This window comes from Leuciscus leuciscus, assembly GCF_965113295.1.
Source record: "Leuciscus leuciscus genome assembly, chromosome: 23".
Lineage (NCBI taxonomy): Eukaryota > Metazoa > Chordata > Actinopteri > Cypriniformes > Leuciscidae > Leuciscus > Leuciscus leuciscus.
This window is the reverse complement of record NC_138747.1, coordinates 31,231,976-31,253,286: the sequence shown is the minus strand read 5'-3', so window position 1 is coordinate 31,253,286 and position 21,311 is coordinate 31,231,976. Positions and strand designations below refer to the sequence as shown.

The window sequence follows — 21,311 nt, the reverse complement described above, 5'->3', positions numbered from 1 at the left end:
ATTCATCTTCCATCCATCCATCCTAATGTCAATCCATCCATCCACCCTAATGTCCATCCATCCATCCATCCATCCATCCATCCTAATGTCCATCTATTCATCTTCCATCCATCCATCCATCCTAATGTCAATCCATCCATCCATCCTATGTCAATCCATCCATCCATCCATCCATCCTAATGTCCATCTATTCATCTTCCATCCATCCATCCATCCTAATGTCCATCCATCCATCCATCCACCCTAATGTCCATCTATTCATCTTCCATCCATCCATCCACCCTAATGTCAATCCATCCATCCTAATGTCCATCTATTCATCTTCCATCCATCCATCCATCCATCCATCCTAATGTCCATCCATCCATCCATCCACCCTAATGTCCATCTATTCATCTTCCATCCATCCATCCACCCTAATGTCCATCCATCTATCCATCCATCCATCCTAATGTCCATCTATTCATCTTCCATCCATCCATCCATCCACTCTAATGTCAATCTATTCATCTTCCATCCATCCACTCTAACATCTGTTTATCCATCCATCCATCCTAATGTCAATCCATCCATCCTAATGTCCATCTATTCATCTTCCATCCATCCAAACGTAAATCCATCCATCCATCCTAATGTCCATCTATTCATCTTCCATCCATCCATCCATCCATCCTAACGTCAATCCATCCATCCATCCTAATGTCCATCTATTCATCTTCCATCCATCCACTCTAACATCTGTTTATCCATCCATCCATCCATCCTAATGTCAATCCATCCATCCATCTTCCATCCATCCATCCATCCTAACATCAATCCATCCATCCATCCATCCTAATGTCCATCTATTCATCTTCCATCCACCCATTTTAACATCTGTTTATCCATCCATCCATCCATCCTAACGTCAATCCATCCATCCATCCTAATGTCCATCTATTCATCTTCCATCCATCCATCCATCCATCCATCCTAACGTCAATCCATCCATCCATCCTAATGTCCATCTATTCATCTTCCATCCATCCATCCATCCATCCTAATGTCCATCTATTCATCTTCCATCCATCCATCCTAATGTCCATCTATTCATCTTCCATCCATCCACTCTAACATCTGTTTATCCATCCATCCATCCATCCTAATGTCAATCCATCCATCCATCTTCCATCCATCCATCCATCCTAACATCAATCCATCCATCCATCCATCCTAATGTCCATCTATTCATCTTCCATCCACCCATTTTAACATCTGTTTATCCATCCATCCATCCATCCATCCATCCTAACGTCAATCCATCCATCCATCCTAATGTCCATCTATTCATCTTCCATCCATCCATCCATCCATCCTAACGTCAATCCATCCATCCATCCTAATGTCCATCTATTCATCTTCCATCCATCCATCCTAATGTCCATCTATTCATCTTCCATCCATCCACTCTAACATCTGTTTATCCATCCACCCGAATGTCAATCCATCCATCCACCCTAATGTCCATCCATCCATCCACCCTAACGTCAATCCATCCATCCACCCTAATGTCCATCCATCCATCCATCATAATGTCCATCTATTCATCTTCCATCCATCCATCCATCCTAAAGTCAATCCATCCATCCATCCTAATGTCAATCCATCCATCCATCCATCCATCCATCCTAATGTCCATCTATTCATCTTCCATCCATCCATCCATCCATCCTAACGTCAATCCATCCATCCATCCTAATGTCCATCTATTCATCTTCCATCCATCCATCCATCCATCCATCCTAACGTCAATCCATCCATCCATCCTAATGTCCATCTATTCATCTTCCATCCATCCATCCATCCATCCATCCTAATGTCCATCTATTCATCTTCCATCCATCTTAATGTCCATCTATTCATCTTCCATCCATCCACTCTAACATCTGTTTATCCATCCACCCGAATGTCAATCCATCCATCCACCCTAATTTCCATCCATCCATCCACCCGAATGTCAATCCATCCATCCACCCTAATGTCCATCCATCCATCCACCCTAATGTCAATCCATCCATCATCCATCCATCAATCCATCCACCCTAACATCTGTTTATCCATCCACGCTAATGTATGTTTATCCATCCACTCTAACATCTGTTTATCCATCCATCCTTCCTAATGTCAATCCATCCATCCAACCTAACATCTGTGTATCCATCCATCCACCCTAATATCATCCATCCTAATGTATGTTCATCCATCCATCCACCCTAATGTCCATCTATTCATCTTCCATCCATCCATCCAGCCTAATGTCAATCCATCCATCCATCCATCCTAATGTCCATCTATTCATCTTCCATCCATCCACTCTAACATCTGTTTATCCATCCATCCATCCTAACGTCAATCCATCCATCCTAATGTCCATCTATTCATCTTCCATCCATCCGTACATCCATCCCAAAAAGAAGACAGACATTGTCGTTTGTTAAAAATCCAAAGCTTGTACTGTACAGACAATAAATAGTCCTTGCAAAGGTAAGACATGATTTCCATTCCTCATACTAACAACTATACAGCTGATATGAAACTCAAGTTTTAGTAGGAGCCCAGAAACGTTTGGGGTGTCACTACAGCACCAACACTGGTGTGGGAAAAAAAGATTCGAAAGAGTCACATGCTTTATCCCCAATCCCCCCGTCCCGCCCCCCATTGGCATCAAAAAGCGACCGTTTAAAACAGTCCATTACAAAAAAAAAAAAGAAGAAGAGAAAAAAAGTCAATGTCTTTTTATTCAAACAGTCTTCCAGCATTCCACGAGAGTCCCCTGAAGAGAATAAAAGTTCGATAACTCGGCTGAGAGGAGTTTAGAGGGTTTTGCCTTCTTCAGGCTGAAGCTCCAGAGACACGGTCTCCAAGGTTCACTAGCGCCCAAATATCAGGCCCTCCATGGAGCGCCCATGGACAGCCTCCTGAGGTCTTAGACTTCACAGAGATACCGTTAGCATATTCTTCACAGAAGAAACCTTGCTATGGTCGGTGGAACCTGCAGTGCAAGAGAAGAAAACACCTGTAAGTGCGGGCCGACCAAAAAAAAAACAGCTATCATCCATCAGATGTGTATTAATAGAACAGCGTGTGTGTGCGTTCTAGACAGATCTGCACTCGGCAGGACCTTGTTCAGCTATTTGTGCCCACAGAAATGAGGTCTAATATAACCGACGTAAGCTGAATGTGAGCAAGCATTTGTTAGACATGTCGGCGAGCGCTAGTGTGTGCTGATTCTGCACTTCAGAACAGATACAGCTATATTAAGAACAACCTCCCATATTGATCCACTGTATGTGTCGCACACCTGTATCGGTTACGCAAGAGACTGCGCAAGCAGGTGCTAATCTATCATAGATGCGGTGACTTTTCTGTGGCGGATGCTTATGCAAACATGGAAGAGTGTATGGAAACAGGTCATGAAGAAGAAGTGGAAACACACACTGACCTTGTCAGGTGTTTGCTTGACGCATGGACCTCCATTTCATTGCTCTTGAACTCGTTCAGCTCTTTGCGTATCGCCGCCTGCGAGGCATAAACAACAACAATGATGAACACACACACAAGATCACCGGTTTCTGCCTGACGCTTTATACAAATGATATGGCTTACACACAGAGTCAGTTCTGCAGAATACTAACGCCCATTATCCTTTTCTACACATCCTCTGGCGCTTGTTCATTCACTACACAACCATTCAACCCTTTTGGGTTGGAAAGATTTGTATTTATTTCTGAATGAAGTCTCTTCTGCTCACCCAGGCTGCATTTACTGGATCAAAAATGCAGTCAAAACAGTAAGATTGAGAAATATTGTTGCAAATTAAAATAGCTGTTTACTCCAGTAAACTCAGACATTACTCCAGTCTTCAGTGTCACATGATCCTTCAGAAATCATTCTAATATTGATTTGCTCTTTAAGAAACATTTCTGATTATTATCAATGTGGAAAACAAAACATTTGTGCACTTCATATTTTTGTGGAAATCGTCATACATTTCATTTATCAGGATTCTTAGATGAATAAAAAGTTTTTAAAAAGCATTAAAAAAAATAGAAATCTTTTGTAACATTTTAAATGTTTTTACTGTCACTTTTGACCAATTTAATGCAGCCTTGATTAATAACAGTATTAATTTCTTCCAAAAAAGTATTTTAGCTATAATTTGATAATGCTGTGTGGAACTGTTTAACACACCATATACAACTTTTTCTGTAAAAGAAATCCACAGATTTCCCCAATGATTGTTTATAAAATTCATTTATTTATTTATCTATCATTTTATTGATGTGCTATATAACATCTCAGGATATTGTAGATCCATAAGCCCTTCACTGTAAATTTTTTTTAAGTCATTTCAACTTTTTTACATTATTTTAACTCATTATTTTATTATTTTTTTTTATGTTATACAAGATTCAACTCAGTTTTTTAAGTCAGTTTAATATCATTTAAGTATAAATGACTGTTACAACCAAGTTGATCATATTTGAAAATGTATTAAGTTTTTAAGTTGATATAGGTCAAAGGTTTTTTTACAGTGTAGTATTTTATATTATATCAAATGTCTCAGTAAAATGACTGGTCTTGTGTGTGGTGTCCTGTAGGGGGTGTGTGTGAGTCCATAACACACACACCTTGTCTGCAGCCGACAGTCTCGTCCAGGGCTTGTCTGCTCTCCTGTCGTAATCCTGAGCTTTGGCCACTTCCACATAATCACTGAAACGGATCAGAATCTTCCGGTCCCGCAGCTCGTCCACAGTGGGCCGCTGGTTCAGCTGGAAACACACGAGAAGGAGAGAGGTTTAGTCAATGCATGTTTCAATCTGTTGAAATGCCAACAAAAGACACAGTCTACAGGCAGGCTCATGATGAACTCATTTACTCAGTTAGGTCATTAATATATACATTTATTTATTTACCATTGGTGTCTTTTTTCATTCTGTTTCTACAAAGCCTCTCAAGGTTTAGTTTCAATGATTTTACCACATTAAGGGGTTTGTGTCACTTTTGGCTTTAATAAACATTAATCAATGCTTTTCCATTAACTTCAGAATTTGTGGAATGCAGAGATATTTGTGATTTTTCTCTTAAGAATTGTAATCTTGTCCAATTATTATCAATAATATTCTCAAATATTTTTTATAGGCTGACATATGGAGTTTCTAGGTTCATGAGCCACTGCTGCACATGAGTTACTGATATTACAGCAGTAAAAGTGTTTTTTCTTCAATAGCAGACTATGAGTGTATACTACATATGACAACAGAGCCGATGTGTGTGTGTGTGTGTGTGTGTGTATGTGTCTCTGTCAGGATTCACACACCTTTCTGTTCAGTCTTTGTTTGATTTCTCTTCTCTCCTCTTGTTCTGTCTGGTCATTCCTCTCTGCAAATCCAACAACAACAAAAAAACACACATGAGAGGAAGCACACACGCCGTCCACAGAGGTACAGACAGATTAACTTAATCCAGCGCACAACATGAAGAGCACGGTTCACTCAACCTCACTGGTGTACTAGAGTATCAGTCTCTTTAAGCTATTAGATTCTCTTAAAGGTGCAGTAAGCGATTTCTGAGAAACACGTATGAAACTGGATGGGACCGAACGCCACACAACACACTTGTAGCCAATCAACAGTAGGGGGCGTGTCCAATCATGATAAGGGAGGAAAGAGAGAGAGAGAGAGAGAGAGAGAGAGAGAGAGAGAGAGAGAGAGAGAGAGAGAGAGAGAGGGAGATTTGAAGAAAGACTGTAGAAAGAGAAATGGCTGAGAGACATTACAAAAGAGAAAAGGCCAGAGGAATATCAGAAGGGTTATGATCAGCATTAATATTAGAAAAGCTTTCCAGCGGGAAGAACTGAACACTGAGTAACACTGGTTTTGCTATGATACACAGAACCAAGATAAACTGTTGTTGTGAACAATGCAATGAATGGATGGAGGGGTGTGTTTGTTTGGGTTGATTTCAAATATAAAGTGTTTCTCAGAAATAGCTTACTGCACTTTTAATTCAAATGTCAGTATATATTATATTCAAATTTTATATATAATTTTTTTTTAAATGAACATTATTAAACCAATATTTTTATTTTTTTCTGGTTTCCGCGTCAAACTCTCGTGAACATCTGTGTCGGCAGCTGTCCTGAAGACCCTCGTTTGATAGGCTTTATTCTTTCACAGTGCAGGATAACATTGTTCCCTTATATCTCCCTCTATCAAATATGTGGATTATCAGAATCTGTGCTGCGGAGGACTTAACAGACGCACGTGTTGATCCAGAATGATTAAACTACGGTAAACCACTTTGGAAAACACTTTTAATGTTCCAGTTCTTTAGGACACTCTGCTTGTTGCTCGTCCTTGCTTTGACTCTTAAAAATAAAGATTATTTTTTGGCATTGATGGTTCCGTGTGGAACATTTACCATCGTTCTTTATTGTGGAAAAAGGATCTTTAGAATATCACAATGATTTCTTCACTTTAAGAAAATGTTTATTTCTAAAAACTGAAGTTCTTCGTGAGCACTGTATTTTACAGTCCTGTTCCGCATGTACACACTGTGCACTTATTATAGTAATTACAATAACTAGGTACTAACCCTAAACCTCACTGTAGTTACTCACTCGGATAACTACACATAAGTGCATGTACTGTAGAATAAAATGCAAGCAGAATGTTGTGTGTGAACTTCTGTTCTAGCCTGGAATGGCAGCTGTGTGAGAGTGTGTGTCAGCACAGATACACACAGGTGCCGAGGCTCCGCTGAATAAACAAGACCCAACACAAGTGTGCAAGGTTTGTAAAATTCCATAAAGAAAAGCCGAAACAGAAAATAGATTCTCAAAGTTTTTTTTTTCTTCTTATAAAGATCATAAAGAATTACTAATAACTGAACCTGATTTATATTTATTTATTTAATATTTTTTATTTAATTATGTTTTACCTATGTTCTTAGTATTATAAAAATAGGGGTTGTATGCTTTAGTTAATTTTGTTTGTGTATTTGTTTTTAGTATTATCATTATTATAGGGGATATCATGTTTTAGTTAATATATTAAAGGTTATAGAATGCTTTAGTGAAAGTTTTGTTTTATGAATGTATAAGGTATAGATTGATGTTGTCTGTGTGCGAGGACTGAATATGGTTGATGCTATTGTAACAAATCTAATTTCCTGAGCAGGATTAATAAAGCATCTATCTATCTATCTATCTATCTATCTATCTATCTATCTATCTATCTATCTATCTATCTATCTATCTAAATAATCATAAATTCATCAAAAAGCTATTATGAAGCAATTAAATGAAGCTGGGTTTCTGATCATGTGTAGATCAGTGTAAGAGTCTGTAATCACTGATATTATTGTGTCAAGCTCCAGACAGATAATCTCTTTATTCCAACCTAATCTGATCTAAACATGTATAACCTCATGCTGGTCATTAGATTTATATGAAATATGTGTAGCTCAAATTCATATGTCACACTGGAGGACTGTTTAAGGGAACTAAAAAAAATTTGAAAAAAATTCAAAACTAAATGAAAAAAGTGACCAGTTACTGCATACAATTTAATTTTAGACATGTGGTTTTGACCTTAAAGATTATTTATTTATTTATACACAATTTTGAATAATTCTTAAAATTAAATTTAAACATGTTGGACCCTTTTTTACAAATTTTTTACTTCATATTTTATACTCATTAAAAATTCTTAATTCATAAAGTGAGTAAGGATTATTTATTTCAATTTGATGAAATTTTACTATAAATTGAAATGCATAAATCTTGAAAAAAGATAAAGGTTATTTGACCTAACTCTTAAAAATGACTTTTGTGGTCTATCCTAATCCAGTCAAGCAGTTTTGTTGAATACAACCAGTTCATTTAGACATGACCACATGAAGTAGATCTAACATTTTACCTGACAGAATTACTGTAAATAAAAATATACACTTTCTTTTAAACATTTAAACAGAGTAGTATATATGAATTTTAAACACGCAGGTAACAAACATTATTGCAAAGTGTGACTATAACAATAACAAACACACAGACAAATTCATTAAAAGTAAAAAATCCATGAAAGAAACTAGTTTTTGTAAGCAGCTCTAGTGTTCATCTCTCATCCGACAGGTGTGATACTCACGTTTGAGGATGTTTCTGCTCTCCAGCTCTTCCACTGCTGGTCTCTGACTCAATCTCCTGCGGAAAAACACCAAAATCACGTTCTGGACCATTTTCACGCAATCTCCAAAAGTGTCTGTGCCAGTCTGTGATCAGTGAGCGTCAGTGGGGATCCCGCGACCCGCGCATGTTACAGGCGAACCCTGCGTCCCATCTCGCGTCTAAACATCGCCGAGGATCATCGCATCTAAAGCTCGCACACCTCCACATTTAGTATTATCTGTGCTGGAAACTCCCTGATTTCACGGAAGAAACCGAACGGCACTTGTTCATGGGTGCGCGCGTGCTACACGAAAGCCTCATCGACGAAGAAATAAGTAGAAAGTGACGGGTTGTATTAAAAGGTAATAGAAAAGAGTGAAAAAGAGACAGAGATGAGCATCTGGTCCTGAGTTCTCTGAAGTCTCGGAGTGGTGTGATCCTGGAGATCCTTCACGCATCATCATTTATAAAGGGGGCGGCGCGAGCGGGAGAGATTCCTGCAGGAATATGCTGCAGTCAGGGAAAATACAACCTCTGATGGATGCTTTCATATCCAAACACATCTATGCTGATTTCAACAGAACAAATGAGAGATATAGAGCGATAAAGCAGAACAATTCCATTGCAACAGGACACTATTGTTCGAAGGGAGAAGGATGGTTCACTCTGGATAGTCAATGATCTGTTTGTAAACGACGCGGTCGAGAGACGTGTTGGGCGGGGCTTTCATATTCATAAGAAAACATGCATGCAAATTATGTAATCCTTCAACTTATTTTAGCAATAATGCGTTTTTTTAATGATATTTAAAAGCTTCTCAGCAACTTCTGAATTCTATAGATGACTTTCATGGTAAACCCTACCGTATAACAGCAAAAATGTCATGTGTTTGACAGCTGATGCATATCATTTACACAGTCTCAAAATGAATCATTTGGTTTGAATCAGCATTGGCATATTACCACACGTTTGTCTAAGTATGAGAGGTCTCAAAACAAGAAACATCAACATATGCAGTCTGAATAGAATTGTAGTCAAAAGCATCCGGAAGGAACGGATGGTGTTGTGCTCATCCACGCAGTAAGTTGTGATGGTGATAAAAATCTGTTGCATATGAAACAAGACTGATCTTGTGTTGTCAAATTGTGCTGCTCGGTTAACAATGATAAGAATAGTCCCCGCGTTGAAATCTCTGGGACATTGGGGCTCTAGGTGACTAGTTTCACATCACTTCTTGACTGATAGATTCACATGACAGCTGTGTATTCTCTGTTCGCCCACTAAAATCGTCACATCAGAACATGACGCCATAAATCATAAACAGCAGGCTTAAGACTGTCTTCACAAACACAAAATGCTGTTAAAAAATGCAGTTCCAAATAAGAGATGGATATTTTTAAATCCTGCCCGATTGGCCCCGATCCTGGAAATATTATCTGTGGGAAGATTAAACCGAGCCATGCGGGCCGGAAGCTCAGCTGAGCTGTGATATCATATTCACTGAAGCCTAAAGTCAACATGAAATCAAAATTGACTATTCTTTTTTGTAATTTTTTTTATAGACTATAGCATTGTTTATTCTAAATGATTTCTTTGTGCACCTCATAATCTTGAATCAGAATAACTTCCTCTCAATTCCCCATGGACAAAATCAAGCCTCGCCCTACATTTGTTCTTGTTTGAGAAGCCGTTTCACTCGGATATACGGCACAATAGGGAAGACATGACAAGTGCAACTTGTTTCATGCCGACTAAAAATGAAAAGATATTTTTTTAAAGTTAATGTTAAATTCAACATTTACTAATACATTACTAAAATCCACATTTCTATGGCTCAGAGGTTGCTTTGCTCCTGTCAGAGATTTTTTAAAAAACACCTTCCACTCGAACTACATTTAGTGTACACATGAAATCAATGCTTTCTAAATGAAACTAACAGACTATAAAATAGGATGTGGAAAAAGTTTTTTTACTACAACATCTCAAAAGGCATTTTGTTCTTTTGAATACAGAACGCCCTGCAAGTTGCAACCCTTCTCATTCAGACACACAAACGCCCCAAACCCTGGGGTCTCGCTCCTTCCTCCACTTATGAAACATGAGGGACTGATGTACATTAAGTGACCCAGCGATGTGTCAGAGCGATCAGCGGTTTGCAGGAACAGCTCCTGATGTGAGTGTCAGTGAGTGTTCGTGAGTCAGCCTGGATCTCACTGGATGTCATTGCTCACTGAGATGTGTTTAAATGCCCAAGCCTCGTCCCGGTCCAGCCAGCGCTCTGAAGGGCTTTCAGACAGCATGGGTGGCCATAATGGCTTTGATTGATGGCCAAGTGTGTCTAGGACACCCTGAGGGACAAGGATGCCAGGGATCATTATAGAAGTTTACATCCATGGTTAAGAATGGTTTGAGCGTTTATGTAACTTCCGGGGTGCTTCTTCCAGTGTCGTTTGGATTCCTGACTGCATGTTAAAAATTAGATGTCCTAGACAGATGAAGGAACCGAAATATTGTCTGTGCTGGAAAAAAAATTGGTGTATAAACAATTTCACTCAGAAATTTCACAAAGAATTGCAAAGAATGGGCAAGTAGCACACTGAATTAAATGTGAAACTTTGAAGTAGAAAGACTGAAATAGTATTTTCTTGTAAAATGTACTGACAAATTGATAGATAGATAGATAGATAGATAGATAGATAGATAGATAGATAGATAGACGGACAAATAGATAGATAGATAGATAGATAGATAGATAGATAGATAGATAGATAGATAGATAGATAGATAGATAGATAGATAGATAGATAGATAGATAGACGGACAAATAGATAGATAGATAGATAGATAGATAGACGGACGGACGGACAGACAGACAGATAGATAGACAGACGAACAGATAGATAGATAGATAGATAGATAGACGGACGGATAAATAGATAGATAGATAGATAGATAGATAGATAGATAGATAGATAGATAGATAGATAGATAGATAGATAGATAGATAGATAGATAGATAGATAGATAGACGGACAAATAGACAGATAGACAGATAGATAGACAGATAGATAGATAGATAGATAGATAGATAGATAGATAGATAGATAGATAGATAGATAGATAGATAGATAGATAGATAGACGGACAAATAGACAGATAGACAAATAGACAGATAGACAGATAGATAGACAGATAGATAGATACATAGATAGATAGATAGATAGATGATAGATAGACGGACGGATAAATAGATAGATAGATAGATAGATAGATAGATAGATAGATAGATAGATAGATAGATAGATAGATAGACAGACGGACAAATAGATAGATAGATAGATAGATAGATAGATAGATAGATAGATAGATAGATAGATAGATAGATAGATAGATAGATAGATAGATAGACGGACAAATAGACAGATAGACAGACAGATAGATAGATAGATAGATAGATAGATAGATAGATAGATAGATAGATAGATAGATAGATAGATAGATAGATAGATAGATAGATAGATAGATAGATAGATAGATAGACGGATAGATAGATAGATAGATAGATAGATAGATAGATAGACGGACGGACGGACGGACGGACGGACGGATAAATGGATAGATAGATAGATAGATAGATAGATAGATAGATAGATAGATAGATAGATAGATAGATAGATAGATAACAACAGTAGAAAATATAGCTGCGAGCAGCGATGACGGGCTCAAGCCGGTGCCTTCAGGGTAACTGTGCACGACGGGCAATATGAAGTTAAACCCGGTAAATGTAAAAGAACCACATCAAAGTTGTCTGAATACACCACATTTACTGCATCAGCTAGTACAGCCAAATACAGCAGCCACGTCCATGAGATCACTTACATTTAGAAGGATTTCATGTCATAAGATGCCATAGATCACTTGTGAAATGTGAAGTGAAAGTTGTGTTTTGCAGCTTAAAAAGTATTTTGTTCAGTATTTATCTCAAGGTAGTTATATATTTTTATTAATCAAATTATTAAACTAATTATATAAAACTATGCTGTCAGTGCACTTCAAATATGTTAATCAAACTTATTGAAGAGACAAGGCCTAATACAGTTCCTGTTCCTGTACATTCACAATCACATGAAGATGTGTGTCAAACAAAGGATTTTGAGCAATATTCAAAATGCTGTTTCTACAGTTTAGTAAATATATATATAAATAAAGGCTTAAACATGAAAGCAATTTTACTCTGAGCCCTCTTTCAATAATTCATCAAATCTGGCGTCTGACCCCAGGTCTGCTCTTTAGAACAGAGCGACACATGAGACAGAGAGCCGGTGTGTCCCTGCGTGACCGTCACAGGATCAGTGTGAGCTCTCATCTTCAAACGCATCACATCTACAGTCACTCTCAATCTGAGGAACTTCGCAAACACATGACACAACAAATCCAAATCAGTAATTACAAGAAAATGGATTTATTGACACAAACGGCCCACTCTTCAGAAAGGATGCTTGGTTTACTTCAAATGCATTATAAACACTATAGAAAGCATATTTATACAGTATCCAGTCAAGATCCTAATTGCTTCATGCATTGTTTTTGACCTATTCAGCTCTTTCCCTAAATAGATTGTATCCTCATGTGGCCAGAACTGGGAATGAACACAAATCGATTTGCTGTTGGGTTAAAACAATGTCTGCTATTGGAGGAACTGTCTATTTGTGGCCCACAGAGCAACTCGGCTCTTTCCAGTCATTGATTTTCCAATACTGAGATTTTCATTGGAAACAGCTCTGTGGATTGGGGCTGTATGAGGTGTTCCTATATTACTATATCTGTGGAGTCGACAAAACATCATTCCTTTCTTGTTGTATTAGCATTACTATTTTGTTTTTTGTCATAATTTACCATATTTTTGCTAACACTTTACATGAAGATTCAATTAGTTAGCATAAGTTAACATGAACTAACAATTAAAATTAAAAGGTTTTCCTGCTTGAATGTTGATTATTTTCCCCATATTCTCCATTGTTGCAGCTCCTCTCTTCCCAATCTGTCAGTAGGCGCGTTTCCATTACAGATTTGCGCAAAATTTGTGCGATTTTATTCTAAATGTCGACAAAAAACTATTGTGAAATGACGGCGTTTCCATTAACCGATGTTATGCGACTAAAACGTCATTATTTCTTCTCGCGATCAGTAAAATCATTCCAAAAACCATGGTAATGGACGTTGGTAGGTTTATGTACTATATCCCAGCCACTGCACTGGCCATTATTATTAATTGAAGGAGATGTATGTGTGTTTTCCAAGCATTAATGGTAAGGAACGACCCTTATTATACTTGTGAGCGGCACATATGAGGAGTTTCTGGGTGTTTCTCCCTCAGATCTGCTTCGAGGTCTTGGTTGCGGCATTTATTTGAGGTTTAAAATCCATTATTCCTGTAATTCTTTTGTCTTATATGAATTTAATAAAGAACTCTGTCTTGTATTATGTCCAAACACACCGCGTCATCTACGTCAGGTGACCTGTAAATGCGCAAAAACGGTTTCCATTGCAGTTTTGCTAAATATTTCTTTTTCGAATTGCCTGAAAAACCTCCTCATGCGAGCGTAAATTGATGTGTTTCCATTGGGCGTATTTTCAATTCGCAATTTCAATTTGCGCAATTTGAAGGGTAATGGAAACGCGGCTAGTAACGCTCTGTTTAGTTCCTGTCTCTAGGAAGCCCCTCCTTCTGAAAAGCATGCTGTGCTCTGATTGGTCAGCTGGATCATTGTGTTGTGATTGGTCGAGTGCTTCGAGTGTGTTTGGGAAATGTCCCGCCCCTTACCATAACCGCTAGTTTAACACACTACTAAGTAACTCAACCAGGCCCCGCCCCTTTATTCTGCGTATTCATTATTTAAATGAGGAATATATGGAAAAACTCAAGACTACAATGGAGGCGTTTCAGGAGTTCAGAAACACTGACACTGATATAGAGAAGAACTGGAGATTTTCATGATCAAACAGCAACATTACACACTAAACACAGATCAACATGTAAAAAAGCATAAGTGCTCTTTAAACAATGCATTGATCATTTTTGGTTAATGTTAGTCAATGCATTAACTATTGTTAGGCTTATTATTATAACGTTTAACCATATTTTTCTTACACTTCTGTTGACACATGCTCTTTGAAATAACGTGTACTGATGAACCGTTCACAATGAAACCAGCAGTGTATATTGAGAACATAAAAAGAGGGTCCTTCTTGAAAAAGGACAAAAGATTTGGAAAGCTTCGTACTGAAGATCTGGAGTACGCAGATCTGATGCACAGGAATGTGGGCGCTCTTAATTGGCTGTGTCTGGTATTGTGCCTCTGATGACTTAATTAGCAAGTGTATTCAAATGTAAATATAGCGCTTTCACTGTTGGATGTCAGATCTGTGCGGAGACAGCGTGTAATTCCAGGATCTGGGCTTTTTTGGAGTTGTAAAGACGATGTCACATCCGGTTCTAGCGTCATATGCACAGTCACTTATGATATCTATAGTTATGAAGCATCCCAAGCATTGGGCCGTCGCCTGGCTGTGAAGCGGAGCTTAATTTAACAGGCCAGAAACACACAGTCAATAATCCTGCAGCGCTGATGGGGAAACTGGTGCAAACCGGCAAACTCCATTACAACACACCACTAGTAAAGCCCTTTGAGATGTGCACAGGCCAGCTATACGCTCACATGAACACTAATGAAGAGCGGACACATGTGCAAACAAGCACTTTATTGCACCATGTTCATTCAGCACAGAGGGAACATGCACTCTGTGAATTGTACTGAACATTTTGTGTCTGCCATGAAGGAAGAAATAAAGTCAAACAATCGGGGACGACATTTGATCACTATGTAACAGGACGGCTGTTTGAGCCTCTGCTTTGTAGGTTTTACTGTAAAGAGGTTTTCTAAGGAAACGCGATTAATATTTCAGAGAGGCTCCCCTACAGTGCCACACATCTAGCTATTATTGACTGGCTGCTGTTGCCTAGCAACTCCAGCGGCCATCGAATGCTCTGGAGAGGGTAATGATCCGGTGTGTGTGTGTGTGTGTGTGTGTGTGAGCGCGAGTGCGAGTCGTGAGTCGTGCTGAGGTGATTTGGGCTATAAATGGCTGATTCTTTAAATAGAAACTGGAGTCTTGGGTGTTTTCTGGAAGGAGGAACTATTCCCTAGCATTGTACAATACGTGACATCCATGCAATAGGCATCAATTTATAGTAATCTCATGTCGATTTTTTTTTTTTTTTCTTCAAGGCACTGCAGTTTTTAAGATGCAGTCTCAAAATGCACAGTGAGATATAAGACATCATTAATTCAGTTCAAACAATAAGATTATGTAACGGTTAATGTACAGTTTGCTGATGTTAGGATCTCATGTTAAACTGCTTAAGAAATAATAAATGGGCGTGAAATATTAGTTTGAGTTGGAATAATTGTATTATGCAAGCAAGAAGAAGAGAATATGCGGAGTGATATGGGAGATGTGAGACTAGCACAAATAATACAGTAATCATGATTTTTGTTCTGTTTTCTGTTCTCAAAGGCATTCATGAAGACAAGAAAGCTCTATTTTGTTCTAATTTCACAATGATTATATCATGTACACTGAATAAAATAGTGCTGTCAAATCGATTAATCGCATCTAACATAAAAGTTTGTTTATTTGTGTGTATATATATACATATATATATATATACAATATTTATATATATATATATATATTTGTATATATATATACAAATATATATGTGTGTATATATTTGTACACACACACACACACACACACACACACACACACACACACACACACACACACACACACACACACACATATATATATATATGTAAACACCAACTTTTATGTTAGATGTGATTGTTTTATTTTAATGCTGTCAAATTGATTAAAAATTATTGGAGTATGCTTTACCAGAAAATACTGTTTCAGTCTTTCTACACTGTAATTATACATGTAAGTGCTGAGTAATAATAATTAACTACATGTACTTACTTTAGGGTTAGGATGAAGGTTTTGTTTAAAGTTAGTTACATGTAATTATGTAAAATTTAGAGTTATTACTACAGTAACTACATGTAACGTGTAACAAGGACACTGTAAAAAAAAGTGTTACACAATATTTTCTCTTTAACTATTAAGGACACCTTAAAATAAAAAGTATCCAATATTGTCATTATTTACTCACAATTATGTTGTTTTAAACTGGATTAATAATAAAAATTCAACAACAAAAAAGCTAAATCCTTGAAACGCAACTTACATTTCTTTTTTTCTTCCTTACACAAAGCATGTGTGTCTTCAGAAGACTTGGTACTGTATATTTATGCACTGCTTTCATTGACACACACACACACACACACACACACACACACACACACACACACACACACTGGAGATCCCACTACACAGACTACTGAATCAATACATTATATTACTCAGTAAAGAGGCAGTAACGTCGCTGTTTTTGAAGTAATTCAACTCGCAGCATCATTGCTAGAGAGACGTTGAACAGATGCAGGTAATTCACACGCACATCTCTCTCTCTCTCTCTCTCTCTCTCTCTCTCTCTCTCTCTCTCTCTCTATTTGTCTGTCTGTCTTTCTGTGTCTCTCTCTCTTGTTCAAATAAATGTTATAATTCAACTCTGTTTCTGATTTAAAGTGGGCAGAATGCTTGATCTATCGAGCCTGTAACTGACGAAACTAACCATCATTTAACTCTTCCAGTCAAATTTAGCACTGCAAACATCAATAACAGCTTTAACTGTGTCAATGCAGGATTTGCTTCGCGTCGGACGGTTCTTTGTCTCCACATCGTGCACTGAAGTCGTTTAATGCACAGATATCCGTCGATTACGATTATCCCTTACTTAAACCTTGAAATATCAGTATGTGTTCACTACATACTCTAAAGGTTCAGTGGAGTTCTATATAGAACTCTAGGGTTTGTGACTCAATTGACCTTTTCGCAAAGACCCGCCCCCTTAGTTACTGTTGCTATGTCCGACAAGCCACGCCTCTCTCACGCCACACACCATGTTCTCATGCAGTGAAACACACATCGCGGAGCAGAGAGGACACTGACAACACGCTGACAGACAGGACAGACCAGGTCACTTTTGATATGGAACAATTCAAATTTGGTCATTTAAAAAAAAAGAAATGTAAACAATAAATACCGTTTTGTGGCTCTTTAATGTGTCTGACAGATCGATCAGTTAAAGCTGCTCGTGAACCGATCATCTCTTCCTTCTAGTTAATTTATAGCATCAAAGAAACATGAATGAACATCAGAAGGAATGTTGTTTTAACCGCGGAAAGACGTCAGTACACTCCGCTTTTAGAGTTAAAATCCTCCAACGTTAATCTACTAACTCTCCTGACGGCTTTGTCGGACAAAAATGGCGAATTCGGCGGATGGCGGATTATGATTGGTCAGATCGCCTGTCAATCAAACTCCCTGCGAATGGTCAATTCTAAAGAACCCTTTATGCGAGAAAGTTTCTAAATAAAGAAATATGACAGATTATTTAAAAATAAAGAAATTCTAGTGATAATGTATGTTTAAAATAGAACTAAAACAAAATGTAAAACTGAAACCATAAAATGACCTCACGATGGGGAACCCTTAAAAAGTTCTCTCTGACAGAACCCATATAGAACCTTTTCCTATGAACTGTTGTTGTATAGAAAAGTGTGAAGAAATAATGTCATAATATACATTTTGGCGACCTGTCATTCAGTCACACACAGATCTGCTATTGTGAAAGCTGTTGTCTCATCAGAATGGAGCGCTGACAATCAAAGATTGCAGCAGAAATCTGGTTTCGTGGAGCATCTGTGAGTGGGAGTCTTGTTATTTTAACACCGAGCCCTCGCCTCAAAACTAAACAGCCAGCTGTCTTTATCTCGCTTTCTCTATCTCGAGCTGGGCTCTGCTCTAGTGAACGTTCATGAATAATTCATCAGCTCTCCTGTCTATATTTAGCTTCAGCTCGAGTCCTGTGGAGAGAGAGCTATTGATAGTAAGGTCATCCCGGGAGGGGCTCGAGATCTGCCGACGGGTCACAGGCACGACGTAAGATCGTTACGAGAAGCCAAGGTGGATGAGGACCAGCGGGTCACTGCGCCAGGATTGGTCTGGGAAGTGTGGTACGAATCTCTTCCCTCCTGGAGGTAGCAACAGTGACGTCGAGGATTGATCCGGAGTCCTGCTGCAGTTTTCCAGTGCGACTGACAATGCAGCAGGATAAAAATAGCATCCGAGAGGAATCCCCCTTCCCCGCCAACACACTGCTCTGCTCATGGCGCAGTCTGACACAATTCACATGCTAATGTACAGAACACAGTGTTACACAACAACACACACACACACACACAAAGAAATTATACAACGGAGAATTGGGAGATCATGTCAGTTGATGTGAATGACCGCAGAGATTGATTTCCTAACCAGGCTAAAGCAAAGGGATGCAGTTATATAATCCTGGCACAATAAAACAATGAAACAAGCTTCAACAGCAAACCATGCATTCGCTATGTAGGCAGTAATGCAACTGTCAGAACAGCTAATTAAATGTGCAAATATGGCCAAAAAATTAGTTCTCAATGTGAATTTAACAGGACATGTTTTTTTTCATTGTTATTCAAGCTGTATCATTTAATCTGCTTTGTTTATGGGGCCAAAGTGCCTCAATCATAACTAAAGATTAATTGACAGGTTTTCCCCTTCACAAGCTTTCCAATATGGGTTAATATTAGGGCTGGGCAACATTTAATCACATCCAAAATAAAAGTTTGTGTTTACATAATATATGTGACCCTGGCCTGGACCACAAACCCAGTCATAAGATTCAATTTTGTTTTAATTGAGACGTACATATGAAAGCTGAATAAATAAACTCTCCATTAATGTATGGTTTGTTAGGATATGACAACATTTGGCCGAGATACAACTATTTGAATATCTGGAATCTGAGGGTGCAAATAAATTGAAATATTGAGAAAATCGCCTTTAAAATTGTCCAAATGAAGTCCTCGATGTTGCTGCATTCACTCACAAAAATTTTTTTTTTAGGAATTTCAGTAGGAAATTTACAAAATATCTTCATGGAACATGATCTTTACTTAATATCCTAATGATTTTTCATTTTGCTAATTTTGCTAATTCGCTAATTTTGACCCATACAATGTGTTGTTGGCTAATGCCACAAATATACCCGTGCGACATGTGACTGGTTTTGTGGTCCAGGGTCACATATGTGTGTGTACTGTGTATAATTATTTTAATTTGTTTAATTACACACATATGCATGTATATATTTAAGAAAATGTGATATTTATATATAATATAAATGATGTATTATAATATATATACAGTATATATACATGCACATATTTCTTAAATATATACATGCATATGTGTGTAATTAAAATAATTAAACACAGTACACACACATATATTATATAAACACAAACTTTTATTTTGGATGCGATTAATCGTTGCCCAGCCCTAGAAAATATAATTTGCCATTTGGTGCTGTATCAATGCATGCAAATGACAAAACTGTTGCACCGACAGCAATGAGAGGAAACAGAGACGCCGTGTAAAGTCTCCAAAATTCTCAATATGAAGCTCTCAGTATGATTTTTGTTTTTCAAGACTGAATGATTGATACTTCAATGCAACATAACGGAGAACTTCATCAAGTCTCCTGAGCCATATAAACAACTTTTCAGCCATAAAACTGTCCTCTCGGTACTAGAGAGAATTGATCAGAGCAGCGAGTGAGGCGACCACTGAAAAACAAGGCATCAGTTTCTGTTGACCAGTCATTCTTGTTAAAAATGATTTCCCAGCACTGGACAAAAGAGACAATGTGTGTGTCGTGTACACGCTCCCCTGCTGTTGTTGCGCGCGGGGGATACACACCTGTGTTTACACACACCGCACATGGAGAGCTCCAGTTACACAGCTCCTCACAGCCTGACTCACGGCCGGGTCATGAGAGCTGAGCACACACACTTCTGTTTCACACTGCTTTCTTAGGTTTCTTCCTGTCAGACCTCGGAGGAATTAAATACCATTATAGTGTTCACTTCATATCTGGTCATCCAAGCATCGCCGTGTGTTTCTGTGTGCAAAACTTTGATAGACCTTAATAGACCTTGATCTTAAACCAACCCAGTTTAACCCTCTGGGACTGTTGAGTGTCAGTCAAAAATGACAGATTTTTTATTTTTTTATTTCAAGGAGTGTACTATATTTTGTTCGATAATGTTTTTTATTTAATATTTTGTATTTTTATGGAACTAAATTATATTTATGCATTAGTTATAACCAATTTATTAACTTTTTGAGAATGGACCTGAAAATGTCATTTCCAACTTAAACTGTCATAAATCTTGAATGCTTTGGAGCACAGACTGAAGTTTGGTCTCTTTTTAAAGACGAAGTGAAGTGAAGTGAAGTGAAAAAAGTAATTAAAAAAAAGTGACCATGAAAAAAGTTTATAACTTACAAAAATACAATTTACATTTTTTTTTATGAAAAATATATTTTCCAAAACACGTTTTACTCTAAAACTGTGAGCAAATCCAAGCCATACATCTAAACCAGCTGTGTTCCAAATTTGAGATTGATATCTCAAAAAAATTGGTTTGGCAACAGTAAACCGAACGTTTCCACTGGATGAAATTTGCCTCCCATTCATTTCCAATGTGCTCATTTTTGATCGAAGAAATGAATTATTTTTAATCAGTTTCTTATTATCTGTTCACTGTTGCCAATGCTCATACTTAAAGTTACAGGGTTACATCTCAAGGCTGGAATACACTAGACATCATACACTTGCCGACCTGTTACAGAGGAAGAAGTAAACGGCTGAGGATCACAAGCTAACGTACTTTCAAGTCATCCTGAACTCGTTGCTAGAAGACGTGTGATAAATGAAAAAAATGTTCTAAAATCGGCTCAAAATATCCTCCAAATGGATGGAATCACAGTCTAATGTCTGTGTCTATCATACACTACGTGATTTTCTGTGAAATCTGCC

General features: G+C 37.8%; 1 protein-coding gene and 1 long non-coding RNA gene across 2 annotated transcripts in view; one reads left to right on the top strand and one right to left on the bottom strand.

Moving 5' to 3' along the window:
- Window positions 1–21,311, top strand: part of LOC309488400 — a 204,459-nt gene that overhangs the window by 133,112 nt on the left and 50,036 nt on the right. The window lies entirely within an intron of this gene.
- phactr3b (phosphatase and actin regulator 3b) overlaps window positions 2,470–21,311 on the bottom strand; it is a 97,961-nt gene continuing 79,119 nt past the window's right edge. Inside the window, exons 10-14 of the mRNA XM_082156463.1 lie at window positions 8,187–8,242; window positions 5,360–5,421; window positions 4,671–4,811; window positions 3,482–3,558; window positions 2,470–3,031 (exon numbers count right to left, since the gene is read on the bottom strand). Of these exons, the coding sequence (XP_082012589.1) occupies window positions 3,016–3,031; window positions 3,482–3,558; window positions 4,671–4,811; window positions 5,360–5,421; window positions 8,187–8,242 (352 nt within the window). The 3' untranslated portion in view covers window positions 2,470–3,015. The remainder of the gene's footprint in view (window positions 3,032–3,481; window positions 3,559–4,670; window positions 4,812–5,359; window positions 5,422–8,186; window positions 8,243–21,311) is intronic.